The sequence below is a fragment of the Pristiophorus japonicus genome, chromosome 16 (genome assembly GCF_044704955.1).
Source record: "Pristiophorus japonicus isolate sPriJap1 chromosome 16, sPriJap1.hap1, whole genome shotgun sequence".
NCBI lineage: Eukaryota > Metazoa > Chordata > Chondrichthyes > Pristiophoridae > Pristiophorus > Pristiophorus japonicus.
In genome coordinates this window covers 901,970-922,739 of record NC_091992.1, presented here as the reverse complement: position 1 = coordinate 922,739, position 20,770 = coordinate 901,970, and the positions used below count along the sequence as shown (strand labels likewise).

The 20,770-nt window shown below is 48.3% G+C and overlaps 1 protein-coding gene across 1 annotated transcript in view; it reads right to left on the bottom strand.

The window, feature by feature from the left end:
* The window catches only part of ncor1 (nuclear receptor corepressor 1), a 258,729-nt gene that overhangs the window by 190,625 nt on the left and 47,334 nt on the right, over positions 1–20,770 (bottom strand). The window contains exons 6-8 of the mRNA XM_070857984.1: positions 19,778–19,830; positions 3,010–3,076; positions 2,101–2,273 (exon numbers count right to left, since the gene is read on the bottom strand). Of these exons, the coding sequence (XP_070714085.1) occupies positions 2,101–2,273; positions 3,010–3,076; positions 19,778–19,830 (293 nt within the window). The remainder of the gene's footprint in view (positions 1–2,100; positions 2,274–3,009; positions 3,077–19,777; positions 19,831–20,770) is intronic.

The following is a 20,770-nucleotide window of genomic DNA, read 5'->3' as shown; positions in this document are numbered from 1 at the left end:
AATCTCATGTTTCTGCCCAGCTCCTGCCTCAGATGATGCTGTTTCTCAGTATATAGCTACCATTGCTTCTGAAGAACAGAAAAACATAGTGAGGGTACTGCGAGGTCAGTCAGTAACTTCTCGCACTGATCCGGCCCTTTTCCTCTTTTTTCCTTTTTATTTTTAAATCATGACTGAATGAGACATTGCTACAAGTATACAGAACACAGTATAAATATACACGTGCAATATGTTTCAGAAGGAGCTTCAGGGAAGAGGCATTATCCCAGCTTCCCAATTCTACTCTGGTGTTTACACTTGCACCTGGTGCCATTCTACATCCGATTCTGGCCAGGAGAGCAATGTGATGGCATCCTGTCAGACCCACAAAGTACTGCACCACCGCTAATGCTGCCATAATGTGAGTCGCTGGTTTACTAACTGCAGTCAATGCTGAAAGCACTGTACACGTGAGACTGGCTGCAGGTTTTATTTATAACGGCTTTAAGACAGGGATTCAGAACAGATCAGGGTGACTGACACTGAAAGTAGTTCAGGTGAAGGCTTATTTAATCCCATTAGAAGGCTGACAGCCGAGAGCAACACAGGAGATTGTGGAACCGATGGTCGGAAAGGCACAATGCACCAGGTTTCGCAAAACCAGTCAGAGATAGAATCACTTCACAAAATCTCTCAAAAATAAAGTTCACTTATAAGGGTTAACCATTCAATACTGACAGTCTTCCAATTCATTGATTACCAGGTTTATGTCAGGACTTTTATCCTGAAATGAACTTGTGCCACATTTAGGAGCCAGGGATTTATTTATGATCCTGGTTCTGACCCAGTCAAAATATTAGGGGAGATTTTCTACCACTGACACAACTGAGGCTTTTGCTCGCGATGCTGGGGCAGCTCTGGCCAGGGAACTGACAGACTGCCCCCAACCGATTCACGGTCAGCTCCTGTCAATCATTATTTGGAGTTGCTGTGTAGCTTTGGCCTTGTCCAGGTAGCAAACCGAATGGGGAAGCAGAAAATCTGGTCAGCGGGTGAAAGGCTCACTTAAAGGCAAGTGGCTGCATATGGGGACAAATATTGTTTCCGTCTTTTTCACAATGAGCTTTAAGTATTTGTCAGCCTTGGCCAAGGCGGTGGGGGGGGGTGCGAGGCAGAAATGACATGGAAATAAAGCCAATGGGAGGCATGAGAGATTGTATGGGCAAGTGACAGAGTGGTACAGCGTGAAATGGAAGGCTACACAGACATGCAGTTGTGCGAGATGGGTGTGAGACTTCAGGGCACCCTCCCAGAGGATGGCCCCTGCACCATTCTGGCAGCAGGCTCAATGCTATGGGGCACATTTAAAGGAATCTGGCAAGAAAAGTCTACCTAACTTTCCATGTATCTCATGGAAGGCCCTAAGATTGCCTGCTGCAAAGTGCTCGCTATTCCACCATGTATTCTTCACCCACACCAAGCACTTCTACACCCGTATAGCTCATTCTCTGCTTCGGGTCAGGAGGTATTGGGCAGCACGGTACTGGGGCATTCTGCGCATCCAGTCTCTGCCCCTGACATTCTCCCAGGAGTGGAAAATCTCCCATATTGCTCAAAGATTTGTGTAAGAGAATGCTGCAGTAGCTGGTTACAACCAGGAGGAGCCCTGAGCGTGCGATGTGAGTTTTAGAGCTCACTTTGCAGCATTTCAATCTGCTTCAGGTCTGACCTGCAGATCCTGACCAGAAGCAGCAGCCTGGAGATAGGGAACTTTTCAACCTATGTTTGAAATGACAAACAAACAGCAAAGCATCTCAAATAGCCAGCAGGCACCAAAATATCTGCAAATATTTGAGTGCTTTGCTGCAGTGTGATGCACAGCAGAATCTGGACTGTGCTTACAAAACAGAGCCACCCAGAATGGGTTTAGCACTAAACCAGTTGCATACTCCCAAGGCCACCCGGTGCTGGCATTAGTCGGACCGCAGGCTTTGCGGCTTCATTTTGTTTGGAATTGGTGTGGGGGGTGTGGGAAGAGAGAAAGTGTGTTTATTTTTGCTTTTTCATACTGCACCTCAGATGATGAGAGTAATGTGAATAAAATTTGGTGCGAACAACTACCTTTGAAAGCGTTCCTGCTGTTCCCTTTGCTTGCGGATTTCAGGGAACTGTTTCTCATAATATTCCCGTGTCTTGCTCTCCTTGGCCTTCCGGCGCGGGTTGTTTTCTATTCTTTCCACCTTCTTTTCCCACACGTCCATGAGCTGGTCATAACGCTGGCAGATCTTCTGCTCCTGCAAAACACACATCGCATACAGAGGAAAGGTGCAATTAGAGCTAAAGGTGGTGCAGTGTATCAGTGTCACTCTGCCTCAGAGTGTGAGCTACATGGGACCACAAGATGATGAGGAGAGAGAACATTACTGACTCAGCCAAATATTGCAGCCCTCATGTTAGTTCTTGCAGATGGATTAACACCAGTTTAGGAACAAGTCCTTGAACAGGAGAGGGGGATAATAAAATAGTAAGATGCTGAATTATTACTGAAAGGACAATGGGCTATGTTTCTAAATGCTGAGCTAACCATTATGTACAGTAACTGGCATCTTTTCCATCATTTCTGATCAGGAAAAACACAGAAGTCTGGGCCTGTGAACTACACATTGAAATCCCGTGCCGATTCCTGGAAAGCAGAGGTACTGAGCCATCCAGCACCCCACTCACACAATAACACTGCACGTTAAATAAAACTCAAAACACTGCTGCCCTTTGCCATGGAGCTTGAGCTCTGCACAACCTGTGCTCCCCCTTCCCCATTGCCTCTAAAGTACGTCCTTGTATCCAACACCCACTGTAGACCTCGTAACTGTGGCATCCTGTCCAAAACCTGCTTCCCCCCACTCTCGCATATCCAGCTGCCACTGGTTGCTGCAGTTCAACACTTCACCTCGATTGGACATTTATTTTTATTGTTTATCTCTCTTTGCTATTTATACTTTCATTTCAGAAAGGTTAAGCACTAGAACATACCCTCTGTTTTCGTGCGTGGTTTCTCCTCTTGAAAAAAAGGATCAGTTTTTTCCGCATTACTTGGTTCCTAAAATATAAACAAATACAAAAGTGGTAAGGTAATCTAGGTGTAGTGAAAGCCTTCCAACCGTAGAGCAGGTGGTTGCCTAGGCGATAAAAGTCGAACGGTTTTCTTTGCACAAACCACAGTAAAGCATTTTGATAGTTATCACGGCTTCAATACTCTTGTATGGACTTTCTGGCTTTGACTGCTGGGCCAAAGTGATAAGCTCACAAAAGAACTGTGGCATGATGTGGGCATCTGTACGGAGGCTATACAGCCCAAAGCTTCCTCAGTTATAATTTATAAATCAACCAGCTGTAGAGACCTGTAAATATGTTAAGCTTATAGATTTGCCATCAATCTTTGTGCATTTGGAGCTCAACCCCCTAGTGAAATGACTGTCCGTGCATTGCACAAAACCTGACAGCTCAGGGGCTGGAACACAATCAAAGGGCTTGTTGAAATCATAAACTGATGGGATTCGTTCCCTAACTGACCCGAGGACTGAAGCACAGACTGCACTCCAGCGACTGCTTTATTTTTTCTAAATCGTGTAAACAATCCTTTCCTGTTCGGTTTGTATTTTGCATTGCCACTAATATTTCCACCATCAGATCCGGCCAACACGGCCTCAGAGAAGGTTACTGAGCAGGGAGAGCAGGTCCTCCCCATTCCTCTCCCACACAGCTCTCAGGAGATTCCCACCCCTCAACAAACACACAATTTGAAACAGCTTCTTGAACTGTAAACACTGCAATCCCATTTCCGTGCAGAAATACATCTGCTCCTGTGGGTTATTAATACAGACCACAGATTGGCTGGAAGGTTACACACTATATCCCGTCCCTGGGCTGGTCTGAACAGGTTCCCACCTCCTCTTGCATTCCACCTGCTACCAGTCCTGTACTGAGAGTCCACTCGTGGCCAGCCCCTCCCACTAATCCTGTACTGAGGGTCCACTCGCGTCCAGCCTCTCCCACTAATCCTGTACTGAGGGTCCACTCGTGGCCAGCCCCTCCCACTAATCCTGTACTGAGGGTCCACTCGTGGCCAGCCCCTCCCACCAGTCCTGTACTGAGGGTCCACTCGTGGCCAGCCCCTCCCACTAATCCTGTACTGAGGGTCCACTCGTGGCCAGCCCCTCCCACCAGTCCTGTACTGAGGGTCCACTCGCGTCCAGCCCCTCCCACTAATCCTGTACTGAGGGTCCGCTCATGGGCAGCCCCTCCCACTAGTCCTGTACTGAGGGTCCACTCGCGTCCAGCCCCTCCCACCAGTCCTGCACTGAGGGTCCGCTCGTGGCCAGCCCCTCCCACTAATCCTGTACTGAGAGTCCACTCGTGGCCAGCCCCTCCCACCAGTCCTGTACGGAGGGTCCACTCGTGGCCAGCCCCTCCCACCAGTCCTGCACTGAGGGTGCACGTTGCTTATAGTCTGACTCTGGGATACAACCACTCTCAGGCAGTACAGGGTGTCAGTGTGAGCAACGTTCACGCAAGCAAACGTTCCAGTTGGAATCGTTAGGACAGCTTGAAATAAAATTCTAATGTTCATTTTGGTCACCCATTTTCTCCCCTCTTGTCCAAAAGGTGCTGAGACTGAAGCACATTTCACACACACCTCTTCCAAGAGATCCTTCTTCGTGTGTATGTCAGCAGAATGTTCGACTGTGTGGTATCACGACTGAGCCACATACACACATGCACTCCCAGCAGATGTCACTGGACAGTGATCAGGAGCAGGAGCCCTTGCTTATTTCCTGCCCCAAAGCTCAAGATACTGAGGCCAACTGTAGCAGCCCCATTGAAATCAGAGATGTAATTTTCTCAGCTTTCTAGCTCAGTACCACACTGGTCCGTGTATTGAACAAATGAACCATCATAGAGGCCTGAAGTCTTGGGAGTAAATTATCAGTATATATGGATGGGTTGCAAAATAGTTTTGTGGGGAATGTGGAAGGAGCAATTTTAAATTATGTAACAAATTATGAACCAGGCTTGTCACTTGAGTACAAACAGCCTTCAATGGGTTCTGGAAGTGGGTGCGAATTATACTGCATCACCCGCTAACTGAACACCGTCCACTCAATGCTGTGCCCGCAGCTTCTCAACAATCTGTTTGCATGTAAAAGGAGTTTTCTTTCTCAGCCAAATGACTGTCTGACCCAAGCAGACCCCACTTTCCCTCTCCCAGTCGGCTTGGCTCTACATATACAGCACTGAAAGAATTGCAGGAAATTGGCTGCTCTTAAATAAATCCTAGCCACAGGAAAAGGATGTGACACTGACTTTCCACTCACTACAAGATCACTCATACCAAAACATCTGAGTGTTAATATTTATCTACACTTCTTCCATCCAATGCATTCCAACCAGACCATATAAATACCACTGACCTACTTTTCCACCACTCAGGGAAGTAACAGTCACCTTTGTGGGGCCAGAAAATATTTAACAGCAGAACAAGGGCTGTACAATGATGCTACACGAGTTAGTGACAAAAATGTGCTCCAGTGACTGGCACTCTCTTCCAGTTAACCCCTGCAAGGAAAATCTGAATCTGGACACAAACCTGCACGGACGGCTGTGTGTAAAGAGCAGAGAACCCAGAACAGTGCTCCACAGAACTGCATCAAACAGTGCTTCTTCCCTTTACTACTGTCGGCTTGTTATTGGCGAATTAGTTTTCAATCCAGCTGCTGATTTGCCTTATCGTCTTGAAAATTCTCACTCATGGAACTTTATCGAATACCTTCGGAAATGCTAGCAAATTATATAGGCGGCATAGCCCTCCTTCAATTTGTTTAGTTACCTCCTTAAAAAAATCCAGACATGACAAATTACAGCCGCCAAATCGGAGTTTACTATTCACAGCAGACAGCAGCAGTTGTATTCTGTATCCATCCATATATACTATTCGCACAGAAGCTTCACACACCGTTCCTCCAAACTATGACACTCCCAAACACCTTTGGGGACTGCAACTGTAATCCTTGAATGCAGGATTTATACCCAGTTAACCTTCTTTGGGAAACAGAGTTACTGCAGCTGGCAGCATGTGCATACTGAAGGTCCACTGGCCCAGAGTAAAATCTCCCCAAGTCTTTCACTGCTCCCAGCTACCATCAGAATCAATCATGTAACACCCTTCCTAGGTAGTTGCCATGACAGCAAGGGGGAAATACTTCTTTCCCCAACACCGATATCTCATCAATTAAAATGTGAAGCTGCAATGGAGCCGGTGCAGACAGTGCATGAGGCTGCACTCAGGCAATTCTTAGCCTCCTGCAGTGACATGTTCAGCCCTGTTCCACGTGAAGGTGAAGCACAGAACCAGCATGCCATGTTGTTCAACAGGCAGCTCACATAATTCTGGTTTGTTAAGTTGCAGAATAACAGGAAATAAGGAAAGCAGGCCACAGAACATGTAGTTATTTTACAGATTGTCCTTTCAGCAGAAGTGGATAACAACAGCTATTTGAAGTCGTGGAGGTCCCCAGACCCTTCACACTGCCCCAGACCCAGACCCTTCTCACTGCCCCAGACCCAGACCCAGACCCTTCACACTGCCCCAGACCCAGACCCTTCACACTGCCCCAGACTCAGACCCTTCACACTGCCCCAGACCCAGACCCTTCACACTGCCCCAGACCCAGACCCTTCACACTGCCCCAGACTCAGACCCTTCACACTGCCCCAGACCCAGACCCTTCACACTGCCCCAGACCCAGACCCTTCACACTGCCCCAGACCCAGACCCTTCACACTGCCCCAGACCCAGACCCTTCACACTGCCCCAGACCCAGACCCTTCACACTGCCCCAGACCCAGACCCTTCACACTGCCCCAGACCCAGACCCTTCACACTGCCCCAGACCCTTCACACTGCCCCAGACCCAGACCCTTCACAGTGCCCCAGACCCAGACCCTTCACACTGCCCCAGACCCTTCACACTGCCCCAGACCCTTCACACTGCCCCAGACCCTTCACACTGCCCCAGACCCAGACCCTTCACACTGCCCAAGACCCAGACCCTTCACACTGCCCCAGACCCTTCACACTGCCCCAGACCCAGACCCTTCACACTGCCCCAGACCCAGACCCTTCACACTGCCCCAGACCCAGACCCTTCACACTGCCCCAGACCCTTCACACTGCCCCAGACCCAGACCCTTCACACTGCCCCAGACCCACACCCTTCACACTGCCCCAGACCCTTCACACTGCCCCAGACCCAGACCCTTCACACTGCCCCAGACCCAGACCCTTCACACTGCCCCAGACCCAGACCCAGAACACTGCCCCAGACCCAGACCCTTCACACAGCCCCAGATCCAGACCCTTCACACTGCCCCAGACCCAGACCCTTCACACTGCCCCAGACCCAGACCCTTCACACTGCCCCAGACCCAGACCCTTCACACTGCCCCAGACCTAGACCCTTCACACTGCCCCAGACCCAGACCCTTCACACTGCCCCAGACCCAGACCCTTCATACCATCCCAGACCCTTCACACTGCCCCAGACCCTTCAGTGCCCCAGACCCAGACCCTTCACACTGCCCCAGAACCAGACCCTTCACACTGCCCCAGAACCAGACCCTTCACACTGCCCCAGAACCAGACCCTTCACACTGCCCCAGAACCAGACCCTTCACACTGCCCCAGACCCAGACCCTTCACACTGCCCCAGACCCAGACCCTTCACACTGCCCCAGACCCAGACCCTTCACACTGCCCCAGACTCCTCACACTGCCCCAGACCCAGACCCTTCACACTGCCCCAGACCCAGACTCTTCACACTGCCCCAGACCCTTCACACTGCCCCAGACCCAGACCCTTCACACTGCCCCAGACCCAGACTCTTCACACTGCCCCAGACCCAGACCCTTCACACTGCCCCAGACCCAGACCCTTCACACTGCCCCAGACCTAGACCCTTCACACTGCCCCAGACCCTTCACACTGCCCCAGACCCAGACCCTTCACACTGCCCCAGACCCAGACCCTTCACACTGCCCCAGACCCTTCACACTGCCCCAGACCCAGACCCTTCACACTGCCCCAGACCTAGACCCTTCACACTGCCCCAGACCCTTCACACTGCCCCAGACCCAGACCCTTCACACTGCCCCAGACCCAGACTCTTCACACTGCCCCAGACCCAGACCCTTCACACTGCCCCAGACCCAGACCCTTCACACTGCCCCAGACCTAGACCCTTCACACTGCCCCAGACCCTTCACACTGCCCCAGACCCAGACTCTTCACACTGCCCCAGACCCAGACTCTTCACACTGCCCCAGACCCAGACCCTTCACACTGCCCCAGACCCAGACCCTTCACACTGCCCCAGACCCAGACCCTTCACACTGCCCCAGACCCTTCACACTGCCCCAGACTCTTCACACTGCCCCAGACCCAGACTCTTCACACTGCCCCAGACCCAGACCCTTCACACTGCCCCAGACCCAGACCCTTCACACTGCCCCAGACCCAGACCCTTCACACTGCCCCAGACCCAGACCCTTCACACTGCCCCAGACCCAGACCCTTCACACTGCCCCAGACCCAGACCCTTCACACTGCCCCAGACCCAGACCCTTCACACTGCCCCAGACCCAGACCCTTCACACTGCCCCAGACCCAGACCCTTCACACTGCCCCAGACCCAGACCCTTCACACTGCCCCAGACCCTTCACACCGTCCCAGACCCAGACCCTTCACACTGCCCCAGACCCTTCAGTGCCCCAGACCCAGACCCTTCACACTGCCCCAGACCCAGACCCTTCACACTGCCCCAGACCCTTCAGCGCCCCTGCCCCAGACCCTTCACACTGCCCCAGACCCTGACGCTTCACACTGCCCCAGACCCTGACCCTTCACACTGCCCCAGACCCTTCACACTGCCCCAGACCCAGACCCTTCACACTGCCCCAGACCCAGACCCTTCACACTGCCCCAGACCCTTCAGCGCCCCTGCCCCAGACCCTTCACACTGTCCCAGACCCAGACCCTTCACACCGTCCCAGACCCAGACCCTTCACACTGCCCCAGACCCTTCAGTGCCCCAGACCCAGACCCTTCACACCGTCCCAGACCCTTCACACTGCCCCAGACCCAGACCCTTCACACTGCCCCAGACCCTTCAGCGCCCCTGCCCCAGACCCTTCACACTGCCCCAGACCCTGACCCTTCACACTGTCCCAGAACAGGTGAGAGTGACTGACTTTGACATCAAGGCAGCATTTGACCGAGTGTGGCATCAAGGAGCCCTAGTAAAACTGAAGTCAATGGGAATCAGGGGGAAAACTCTCCCTAGAGTCATACCTAGCACAAAGGAAAATGGTTGTGGTTGTTGGAGGTCAATCATCACAGCCCCAGGACATCACTGAAGGAGTTCCTCGGGGCAGTGTCCTAGGCCCAACCATCTTCAGCTGCTTCATCAATGACCTTCCCTCCATCAAAAGGTCAGAAGATGTTCACTGATAACTGCAGAGTGTTCAGTTCCATTCGCAACTCCTCAGATAATGGAGCAGTCTGTGCCCGCATGCAGCAAGACCTGGACAACATTCAGGCTTGCGCAAATAAATGGCAAGTAACATTCGCGCCACACAAGTGCCAGGCAATGACTATCTCCAACTAGCGAGAGTCTAACCACCGCCCCTTGTCATTCAACGGCATTACCATCGCTGACTCCCCCCATCATCAACATTCTGGGGTCACCATTGACCAGAAACTTAACTGGACCAGCCACATAAATACTGTGGCTACAAGAGCAGATCAGAGGCTGGGTATTCTGCGGTGAGTGTCTCACCTCCTGACTCCCCAAAGCCTTTCCACCATCTACAAGGCACAAGTCAGGAGTGTGATGGAATACTCTCCACTTGCTTGGATGAGTGCAGCTCCAACAACACTCAAGAAGCTCGACACCATCCAGGACAAAGCAGCCCGCTTGATTGGCACCCCATCCACCACCTTCAACATTCACTCCCTCCACCACCTACGCACCGTGGCTGCAGTGTGTACCATCTACAGAATGCACTGCAGCAACTCGCCAAGGCTTCTTCGGCAGCACCTCCCAAACCCGCGACCTCTACCGCCTAGAAGGACAAGGGCAGCAGGCGCATGGGAACACCACCACCTCCATGTTCCCCTCCAAGTCACACACCATCCTGACTTGGAAATATATCGCCGTTCCTTCAAAATCCTGGAACTCCCTCCCTAATAGCACCGTGGGAGCACCTTCACCACCATCTTCTCAAGAGCAATTAGGGATGGGCAATAACTGCTGGCCTTGCCAGCGATACCCATATCCCATGAACGAATAAAATTAAAAAATTCACACTGCCCCAGAGCCAGAACATTCACACAGGAGAGAGAGGTAGAGATGTGGAGAGATTTAGGGAGGGAATTCCAGAGCTTAGGGCCTAGGCAACTAAAAGCATGGCTGCTGAGAAAATAGTTAAGTATAGCCAGCACGGCTTTTAAAAGTTGCGCTTGACAAACCTCATCTTTTTGAGAAGGTAACAAGACATGATGTATGTGGGAAATACAGTGGGAGTAATTATACATGGGCTGTAAATTTAACAAGGTACTACATGGGAGATTACAAAAGATTAAAGGGTATAGATTTAGGGGAATAGGTGCATTAAAATCGGCTACAAGGCAGAAATAAAGACTAGAAGTTGCGGGAGTAGTGGTGTCCCACAGGGTTCAGTCCTGGGTCACTGGTGTTTACTGTGTGGATCAATGATTTGGATATAGGCCTAGAGCGAGTGTGTTGAAATTTGCAGATGATACCAAAATCAAGGTATAGTTAATTCTGGTTGATAAAGTTGTAAAATAAAGCTAATAGAATTCTCGGTTTTATCACAAGAGTTTTTGAAAATAAAAGCCAAGAGGTAATAATGAGTCTGTGTAAAACATTAAGACCTTAGTTGGAGTACTGGGTGCAGTATTGGGCTCCACGCTATAGGAAAGATATTGAGGCTTTAGGGAGGGTACTGCACAGATTCACTGAGATGTTGCCTGCTATAAGGAAATACAAACACAAATACAGACTGGAAAAATTGGGATATTTTCATTAGAACGCAGATTATGAGGAGATAAGTTTAAATGATCCAGGGGTGGGACAGGGGAGGTAGAAGCAGACTGTTTCCAGTAGTTGAGGGTCGAGATGGCGGGGGCCAAAGATAAAAGATAGAAGATTAAATGTAAGCGATTTAGAACAGAGGTCAGGATTGTGAGGCTGTGGAATTAACTCTCAGGGTTAGTGGCTGAAGGAGAAAGCGTCAACATTGGAGCTTAGATTGGAGAGGTGGATGGGAAAGGGAACAGGATGGTAACGGTGATTGGGACTATTTGCTCACGCGGAGGGTAAAGGCCACATTTACACTTAAAATCAACTTTATGGATTGTACAATATGAAGTGTCTGTTCTGCTTTTCCGTGGCCACACAATGCAAGGGGAAAGTGCAAGAGTGGGAAAATTGGACGACAAGAGTTGGAAAGAGATGGAAAGATGCAATATCGTAAAATGTACTCATCTCTAAGTAAATAGTTTTCATGTATGTGTGTGAAAATGTGTGCAGGTGCCAATTAAAAGGTGAAGCTGCATTGTCTGAAACCCCAGTAAAAATCGTTCCACATCAGCTGGAACCGCACTGCTTGCAGAATGCTGGTTAACATGTTCCCCAAGCATCTCAACCCAATAACCTTTTAACAATCTACTCTAACAGCTAGCAAAGCCACAGAAGCACTTTTCCTCTACATACTTTTAATGCTGTGCTGACTTTAAACACCGCCTTCAACTATTGCCTAGCACCGTAGATGAATTTTGATAAGGTTACAGCAGTGCTCACAGGGCCATTTCCTCTGATTTAAGTAAAAATAAATCACTGATAAGATCAGTCTTTATTCTATCAGCTTCTTCAGTGATGGCACAAGGCACAGTTGTTCACTGATGACTGCAGAGTGTTCAGCACCATTCGCAACTCCTCAGATAATGAAACAGTCCATGCCTGCATGCAGCAAGACCTGGACAACATCCAGGCTTAGCTGATAAATGGCAAGAAACATTCGCGTCACATAAGTGCCAGGCAATGACCAGCTCCAACGAGAGTGAGTCCAGCCATGTCCCCATGACATTCAATGCCATTGCCATCACTGAATCCCCCATCATCAACATCCTAGGGGTCACCATTGACCAGAAAGTTAAGTGGACCAGCCACGTAAATACTGCGGCGACAAGAGCGGGTCAGAGGCTGGGTATTCTGCGGCGACTGCCTCACCTCCTGACTCCCCAAAGCCTTTCCACCATCTAAAAGGCACAAGTCAGGAGTGTGATGGAGCACTCTCCACTTGCCTGGATGAGTGCAGCTCCTACAACACAAGAAACTCACCACCATCCAGGACAAAGCAGATGGCTTGATCATACCCCTTCCACCACCTTGAACATCAACTTCCTCCATTGGTGGCGCACTGAGGCTGCAGTGTGTACCATCTACAAGATACACTGCAGCAACTTGCCACGGCTTCTTGGATAGCACCTCCCAAACCCTCTATCTCTGCCACCTAGAAGGACAAGGGCAGCAGGCACATGTGAACACCATCACTTCCAAATTTCCCTCTAAGTCACACACCATCGCGACTTGAACATATAATCGCTGTTGCTTCATAATCACTTGGAACTCCTAAAGCAGTGTGGGAGTACTTTCACCACACGGACTGCAAGAAGACCCACCATCACCTTCTCAAGGGCAACTAAGGATGGGCAATAAATGCTGGCCCTGCCAGTGATGCCCATATCGAATAAAAAAGTTAGAACAGAATACATTCAACTCAATCTAGGGATCGGTGTTTCACTGACAAACTTGATAGCTGTAGCAGATACTGGTCAGAACATGTTTAATCAGGACACTTTCTGAAGCAGCAATAATGTGCAAAGTAATTATAACCACAGCGATGAGCTTGGAACAGCAAGAGCACTGAGAAATGGGATAAAAACAATTTTTCTAACTCATCGCAATATATGATGGAAACAAACTGGCTTTGGGAAGGGGTGAGGAGGAGGGACAGTGGAGCTGGGAGCCAGTGTTCTCGCACACAGTCACTGTCCAGGGACTCCCTCGGGAAGTGTGCGTGAAGTCCCTTTTAAGCATCGGTTAACAGGGGCTTCAACTTCTTCCCGATAAACTCCAAATATGATTATGTATATAGAACAGACGTATTTAAAACTGCAGTGACATTTCACCTTCTCTCTCCCCACTCCCGCACAGCCTTGTGGGTTTAGCCTTATATACCCAACATCGCCTCCCCTTCCCACAGTTACGTCTCCCCGGATTGTTACACATGCATTTGCACATTGGGCGAGGGCAGGGTCAGGCTTGGTTGCCATGCCTCCCATGGTTAAATAGCTTGCTGCTATTCGCTAGCCAGGCTCACACTTGAAGAATAGCCAATTGGGTGAGGAACCAGCGAGAACTGCCACCTTCAGGAAGAGAGACAAAGAAAGCAAAAAACATGACAAAATTCCTGTACTCCACCAGTCAGACATACTGCCTTAGTTCAATTACAAATCAAATTCTTTACTTTGCTAGTAAAATATAATCTAATATGAAGGATGCAAAGCATTATGCTTTCCCAGAAGTTGCAGTGTGGCTTCAGCAGGGGTGAAAGGGTTAATTTTGTTGGGAAGAGGATGTAGCCCAGCTTACCCCAGACTGCTGTAATATATGCAATTCCCATTGCAGATGGTGCTTGCTAAGAATGTGGTTTGACATCCTGTTCTCATGCTCTGCTCTGATAAATAAAGCAAACCAGGTATCGCGCCCAGCTCTCCTTTCTGTCAGGTGCAGCTCTACCTCATACTGCTATCGCAACAGAGACCTGTGCCAAGCACATCTGTAGTGTCTTATCCATGTGGGTCATGGTTGATTCTGTGTTTCACTGAAGAGTTTGCTGTGTTGCAGAACAGCTGTATTTATTGCAAACGATTTAAATCTGTCTCAAATCTAGCAACTGTAAAAAAAAAAGTAATTGAGCCAAGATCTAACCAGAGGGAGGGGGAGACTGATCACAGTGTCAGTCATACAGAGTTCATTTTCTGCAGGTGGGAAGCTAGCTGTATATTTATGTCCCTAAGCAAAACCCGGGGCCCAATTACAATCACCAGTCTGCTATCTAATTTGCTTTGTGTGATTTAAGGAGAAAAGAGCAGTCACCAAGAGAACCAAGCCCTCTCTTCACCAGTGCAGGTGTTCTCTTTTTACAGCTGTTCTGCAACACAGCAAACTCTTCAGTGAAACACAGAATCAACCATGACCCACATGGATAAGACACTACAATACATCATCACATTGGTTCTGATGCTGTCATAAATGTATTTGTATCCATATACATAGTGTGGCTGTCAGGGACCACGAGTATCAAGAGAACTCACTGGTGCACTACCTCAGTGGCACAGTTCTCCACCTGAGGGGAGGGGTTTACAGCACGTGGCAGGGTCTTTAATGAAGAACTGACTAGTCACTCTAATTTCAAAAGGTGATACACAATTGGCAAATGGGCCTGGAATACAGAACATGACCCAGTGTCCCAAACAAATCTCACTGAGCCAAAGCCACGGCGCATTCATGTTGTTTTTCACTGAGCTCCTTAGCTGCACACAATTATTTGTTCTTGGGATGTGGGTGTCGCTGGCAAGACCAGCATTTATTGCCCATCTCTAATTGCCCCGAGAAGGCAGTGGGCAGTCCATGTGGTGAAGGTGCTCCCACAGTGCTGTTGGGTAGGATGTTCCTGGAATAATAAAGGAACGGTGATATAAATCCAAGCCAGGATGATGTGTGACTTCGAGGAGAATTTGAAGGTGATGGTGACCCCACAACCAATGTTCCCGCTCATATTTTTTTCGTGAGCAGTCCCTTTAAATTTGTGCAGTATCTCTTCCAGCTTGTGAGCGGCCTGCGCAGGAGGTCCGGATTGATGTGTGGCCACGAACCTCAGGGGGAACATTGCTCACAACTGCTCGTGTCTTTCTTGACGGTAGATGTCGCAAAGGAGGAAGATGCCATCAAAGTAACCTTGATTACTACAGCAGTGCATCCTGCACCTTGTACAAACCGTACGATTATAGTGCAGCGTTTGGGAAGCGACTCAAGTGCTATCAGCACTGATCAAGCAATGCTCTGTTTTAGATGGTGTTTAGCTTAAGTGTTGTTAGGCAGTGGAGAGGCTGAGAGGGGTCAGGAGGTGACCCAGTCTCTGCCCTACTCTTGTACTTATTGTTGATATGGCTGGTCCAGTTCAGCTTCTAGTCAGCGTTGGCTTCAGGGTGTTGCTGGGGGAACCTCGGCGACGGTGGCTCCATTGAAGGTCAAAGGGAAATGGCTGAGCTTTCTCTTATTCACGATGGTCATAGCCTGGTACTTGTGTGGTGCGAATGTTAACTGCCACATGTCAACCCAAGCCTGGTCTTGTTGTTGGCTGGAATCGTCTCCCTTATTATCAGTGAATGGAGCTGAACACTTGAATAGTCTGTGAACAACCCCACTCCTGACCTTACAAGGTTATTGAGCAGCTGAAGTTAGCTGGAACAAGGATGCTTCCCTGAGGAGCTCCTGCAGCTGTAAATACTGGCCTCCAACCAAATAATCTTCCGTTGTGTCAGGTATGACCCCAGTCATTGGAGCGTTGTCCTTTTGACCTCAGATGACTTTGGTTTTGCTTAGGCTCCTTGGTGCCTTGCTCGGCTGAATGCTGCCTTGATGTTAAAGGGAGTTGCTAATCTGACAGAACTGGAAATGAGCATGGTTAGGAGAGCAGCTGGCTCTAATTTACAGATCTTCAGCGCTACAGCTAGGATGCCATCAGGGCCCATAGACTTTGCTGTGTCCAGTGCACTTAGTTGCTTCTTAATATCACACTAGTGAACCGAACTGGCCAGATCCCGGTATCTATGATGATGGTGACCTTCGAAGGAAGCAGAGTAAGATCATCCATCAGCTCTTTTGGCTGGAGACAATGTGGCACTGTAAGATCTGGCTGTGCCTGATGCCCATAGCACCTCGTGGTGCCAGTTTTCACTTAATTTCACAAAATGCCATGGTTGGATTTAAACTTGCCACCTCTGGGTTGCTCGTCCAATACCACAGAAAGGATTTAAAAGATTGAGCATGGCCTAATTGTGTCATATGACGGGGTCATGTATGTGCACTGTGGCAAGTTGCTGCCACTAAGTGGCAGTCTCACTCATTCGCCGTGACTTGTTGCTGAGCCTAAGTAGCTCTCTCATGTGCACGGATCACACGCTGTTACTCCACACAGGAGCTTTCACACGTGCTCAGTCACGATCATGTATTTCCAAGACACAAGTAGTACATTATTTGACACACACAATCACCATGGCATATTGTTATGGCCTGCAGCCCAGCATACTATTACATTAATGCAAGTTAAATGGTTCGAGTGACTTCCTTCGTACAATTTCTTTGATTGTTATTAACATCCAGAACTTCAGAGTAAACTGAAAAGCTTTCACATGGATTAAAAGAGCAATAAAATTCACCATGAGAGACAGAGGTTCATTTACTGTGCATAATAAAGTACATAAGAAATAGGAGCAGGAGTCGGCCATTTGGCCCCTCAAGCCTGCTCCGCCATTCAATAAGATCTTGGCTGATCTGATCCTGGCCTCAACTCCACTTCCCTGCCCGCTCCCCATAACCCTTGATTCCCTTATCATTCAAAAATCTATTTCCACCTTAAATATATTCAAAAACCCAGCCTCCATAGCTCTCTGGGGTAGAGAATTCCACAGATTCACGACACAGAGAAGGAATTCCTCCTCATTTCTGTTTTAAATGGACCCTTTATTCTGAAACTATGCCCCCTAGTTCTAGATTTCCCCCATGAGGGGAAACATCCTCTCTGCATCTACCCTGTCCAGCCCCCTTAGAATCTTATATGTTTCAATAAAATCACCTCTCATTCTTCTAAACTCCAAGGAATACACGCCCAACCTGCTCATATGACAACCCCCTCATTTCGGGAATCAACCTAGAGAACCTTCTCGGAACAGCCTCCAATGCAAGTATGTCCTTCCTTAAATACGGAGACCAAAACTGTACGCAGTACTCCAGGTGTGGCCTCACCAATACCCTGTACAGTTGGAACAGGGCTTCCCTATTTCTATACTCCATCCCCCTTGCAATAAAGGCCAACATTCCATTTGCCTTCTTAATTATTGCTGTACCTGCATACTAACTTTTTGCGTTTCATGCACAAGAACCCCCCAGGTCCCTCTGTACTACAGCATTCTGTAATCGCTCCTCATTTAAATAATCATTTGCTATTTTATTTTTCTGCCAAAGTGGATAACCTCACATTTTCCCACATTATACTCCATCTGCCAAATGTTTGCCCACTCACTTACCCTGTCTAAATCCCTTTGTAGATTCTTTAAAAACATAGAAACTAGGAACAGTAGTAGGCCATCGGCCATTCGAGCCTGCACCGCCATTCAATATGATCATGGCTGATTCTCTATCTCAACACCATATTCCCGCTTTTTCCCTATACCCTTGATGCCTTTTCTTTCTAGAAATCTATCTATCTCCCTCTTAAATATATTCAGTGACTTCGCCTCCACAGCCTTCTGAGGTAGAGAATTCCACAGGTTCACCACCCTCTGAGTGAAAAAGTTTCTCCTCAACTCGGTCCTAAATTTCCTACCCCGTATCCTGAGACTGTGGCCCCTTGTTCTAGACTTCCCAGCCGGGGGAAACATCCTCCCCGCATCCAGTCTATCCAACCCCGTCAGAATTTTATACATTTCAATGAGATCCCCTCTCATTCTTCTAAACTCTAGTGAATACAGGCCCAGTCGACCCAATCTCTCCTCATACGACAGTCCTGCCATCCCAGGAATCAGTCTGGTGAACCTTCGCTGCACTCCCTCTATGGCAAATATATCCTTTCTTAGGTAAGGAGACCAAAACTGCACACAATACTCCAGGTGTGGTCTCACCAAGGCCCTGTATAACTGGAGTAAGACATCCTTGCTCCTGTACTCAAATCCTCTTGCAATGAAGGCCAACATACCATTTACCTCCCTAACTGCTTCCTGCACCCTGCATGTTTGCTTTCAATGACTGGTGTACAACGACACCCAGGTCCCTCTGTACATCGACATTTCCCAAGCCATCACCATTTAAATAATACTTTGTCCTTATGTTTTTCCTACCAAAATGGATAACTTCACATTTATCCACGTTATACTGCATCTGCCATGTGTTTGCCCACTCACTCACCCTATCTAAATCGCCTTGCAGCATCTTTGCATCCTCCTCACAACTCACAACCACACCTAGCTTTGTGTTGTCAGCAAACTTGGAAATATTACATTTGGTTCCCTCATCCAAATCATTTATATATATTGTGAATAGTTGGGGCCCAAGCACTGATCCCTGTGGTACCCCACTAGTCACTGCCCGCCACCCCGAAAAAGACCCATTTATTCCTACTCTCTGACTTAGCGTCATCCTTACAGGCGTCACTGGCAAGGCCAGCATCTATTGGCCATTCCTAATTGCCCTCAAGAACGTGTGGTGATTACTCGCCTTGAGCGTCAGCAGTCTGTGAGGTGCTGTTAGGGAGGGAGTTCCAGGACTTTGACCCAGCGACGAAGAAGGAACGGCGATATATTTCCAAATAAGGATGGTGTGTGACATGGAGGGGAACTTGGAGGTGGCGAGTTGCTGCAGTGCATCTTGTAGATGGTGCACACTGCAGCCATGGTGCGCCGGTGGTGGAGGGAGTGAATGTTGAAGCTGGTGGATGGGGGGGGCGATCAAGCGGGCTGCTTTGTCCTGGTTGGTGTCGAGCTTCGAGTGTTGTTGGAGCTGCACTCGTCCAGGCAAGTGGACATTTCTCGGTCAATATTTCTCTGCTCCTGTGAGCTCAGTACATGGAACAGCAGCTGTTTTCTCAGCTATAACTTATGCAAGAGGCATGTATTATTTTCACTTGACTGAAATAACCACAGTGATGATTGTGAAATAACAGTACCAAATGTGTAATTAATCATACATTAAATCTACTTTAGAAGAAAGCTGTAGACCATGAATGCAAAATAAATCAAGTGCTCTCATCAGGGATTTGTTGTATGGTTCCTTCATTAATAAAGGAGCAATGAATGGGGGACAGATGAATGAGCAGACCCCACGAGAAGGTTACACTGCAGGGACAGCCAGAGCAAGATCAACTGCGTGTTCAGTCTATACCTCAGGTTGCAAATCTTATTTTTAGATTTGAAAACTTTATTCCTTTTGCTTTGCAGATGATGGGTTTTTAATAAAGTCACCCTGTGCCCCAGCCCAACAACTAAAGCAGTAATAGCTGACCATTGTCAGGAAATGCCCATCACATACCAGCTCTGTCGCAGCAAGCTGGCCCAAGGCTGCCCTGACAGTTTCAGTTTAATGTTTCATTTTATTTAATGGTTTTAATTTGATTGGATTGGCCCAATCAGTGCTCAGGGAGGAAACAGACTGACAGACAGTGAGTCTTGTTAATAAAGCTGGAGTAATTTGTGTACAGATTGCTAGAACTGTTCAAATACAGGTCCATGAGAGGACAGCACCTTTCCACAGGAGAGTAACCCATAACTTATATCAGAGAAGCACATTGAGCACGATGGATTGCGGGCAGCAGGCACTTACGTTTTGATGTTTTCATGGTAAATCTTTGTATCAGATGGCTGGTTGTAAAGTGGCTGAAAAGGGAGAGATCAGGTGATTATATAAATATATCTGTGAATATTCGAGATCAATCAAAAGAAAATTAATTATCAACAAAGTAATCCCTATTCTATCAATCTCAGAATAAAAACCAAGAAATCACTCAAGCCTGCCCTCCTCACTGCACTGACCCACTCGGCAGGCAGTCTTTCAGCAGTGTCAAAAATTCATGTAATGGCTCATTATGGACACACACAAGTGAAATAAACTCGTAACCATCCCTGGGCATTCTTAACCAGCACAATGGCAACACAATTCACTAACCACAAATCGCTCAGTAATGAGTTTACCTAGTTTTGTTTCCAAGTAAAGAAACAGCTGCCTGGATTGGCAGGTCCAGCTCCAGTCAGCAGCAACAGACATAGGCTTGGGGCTTCAAGGCCCTATCTGACCAACACCTCTTGTGTTACGCCACAGCAACCTCCAAGGCCCTACTCATGTATGGAGTGTCAGGTGATGCTATCCTAGCTCCCAAAATAATTTGCCAGTATTTGAACTCTTCACTGGATCTTCACAAGCCTCTGCGAGCTCTACCAAGCTACTCGACATGAGCAATGGTTACTAAAAGACCCACATCCAGACACACATAGTCACATCGCAGCATCCATAACCCCTTTGGAGGAAGATTTCAAATGGCAAACTGCAAGAGCTCACACCGATCCTGACTGGTGAACGTAATAGAACATGTTGTCAAACTGGAAGTCAAGGGTGTGTTCAGAAAAGGCCTGATCTAACTGGAAACTTGGGAAAATCTTCAGAAAAAGATTAACTATTTAACCTGACTTTTAACCAGTACATTAGATGGCAAACAGGAACTTTAGACAAGATAAAAAGTGAGGAGTGCCAACAGCACAGTGCCATTCATACACAGGATTACATTGGATGTATGGCCATACGGCCAACCAGTCCATGCCG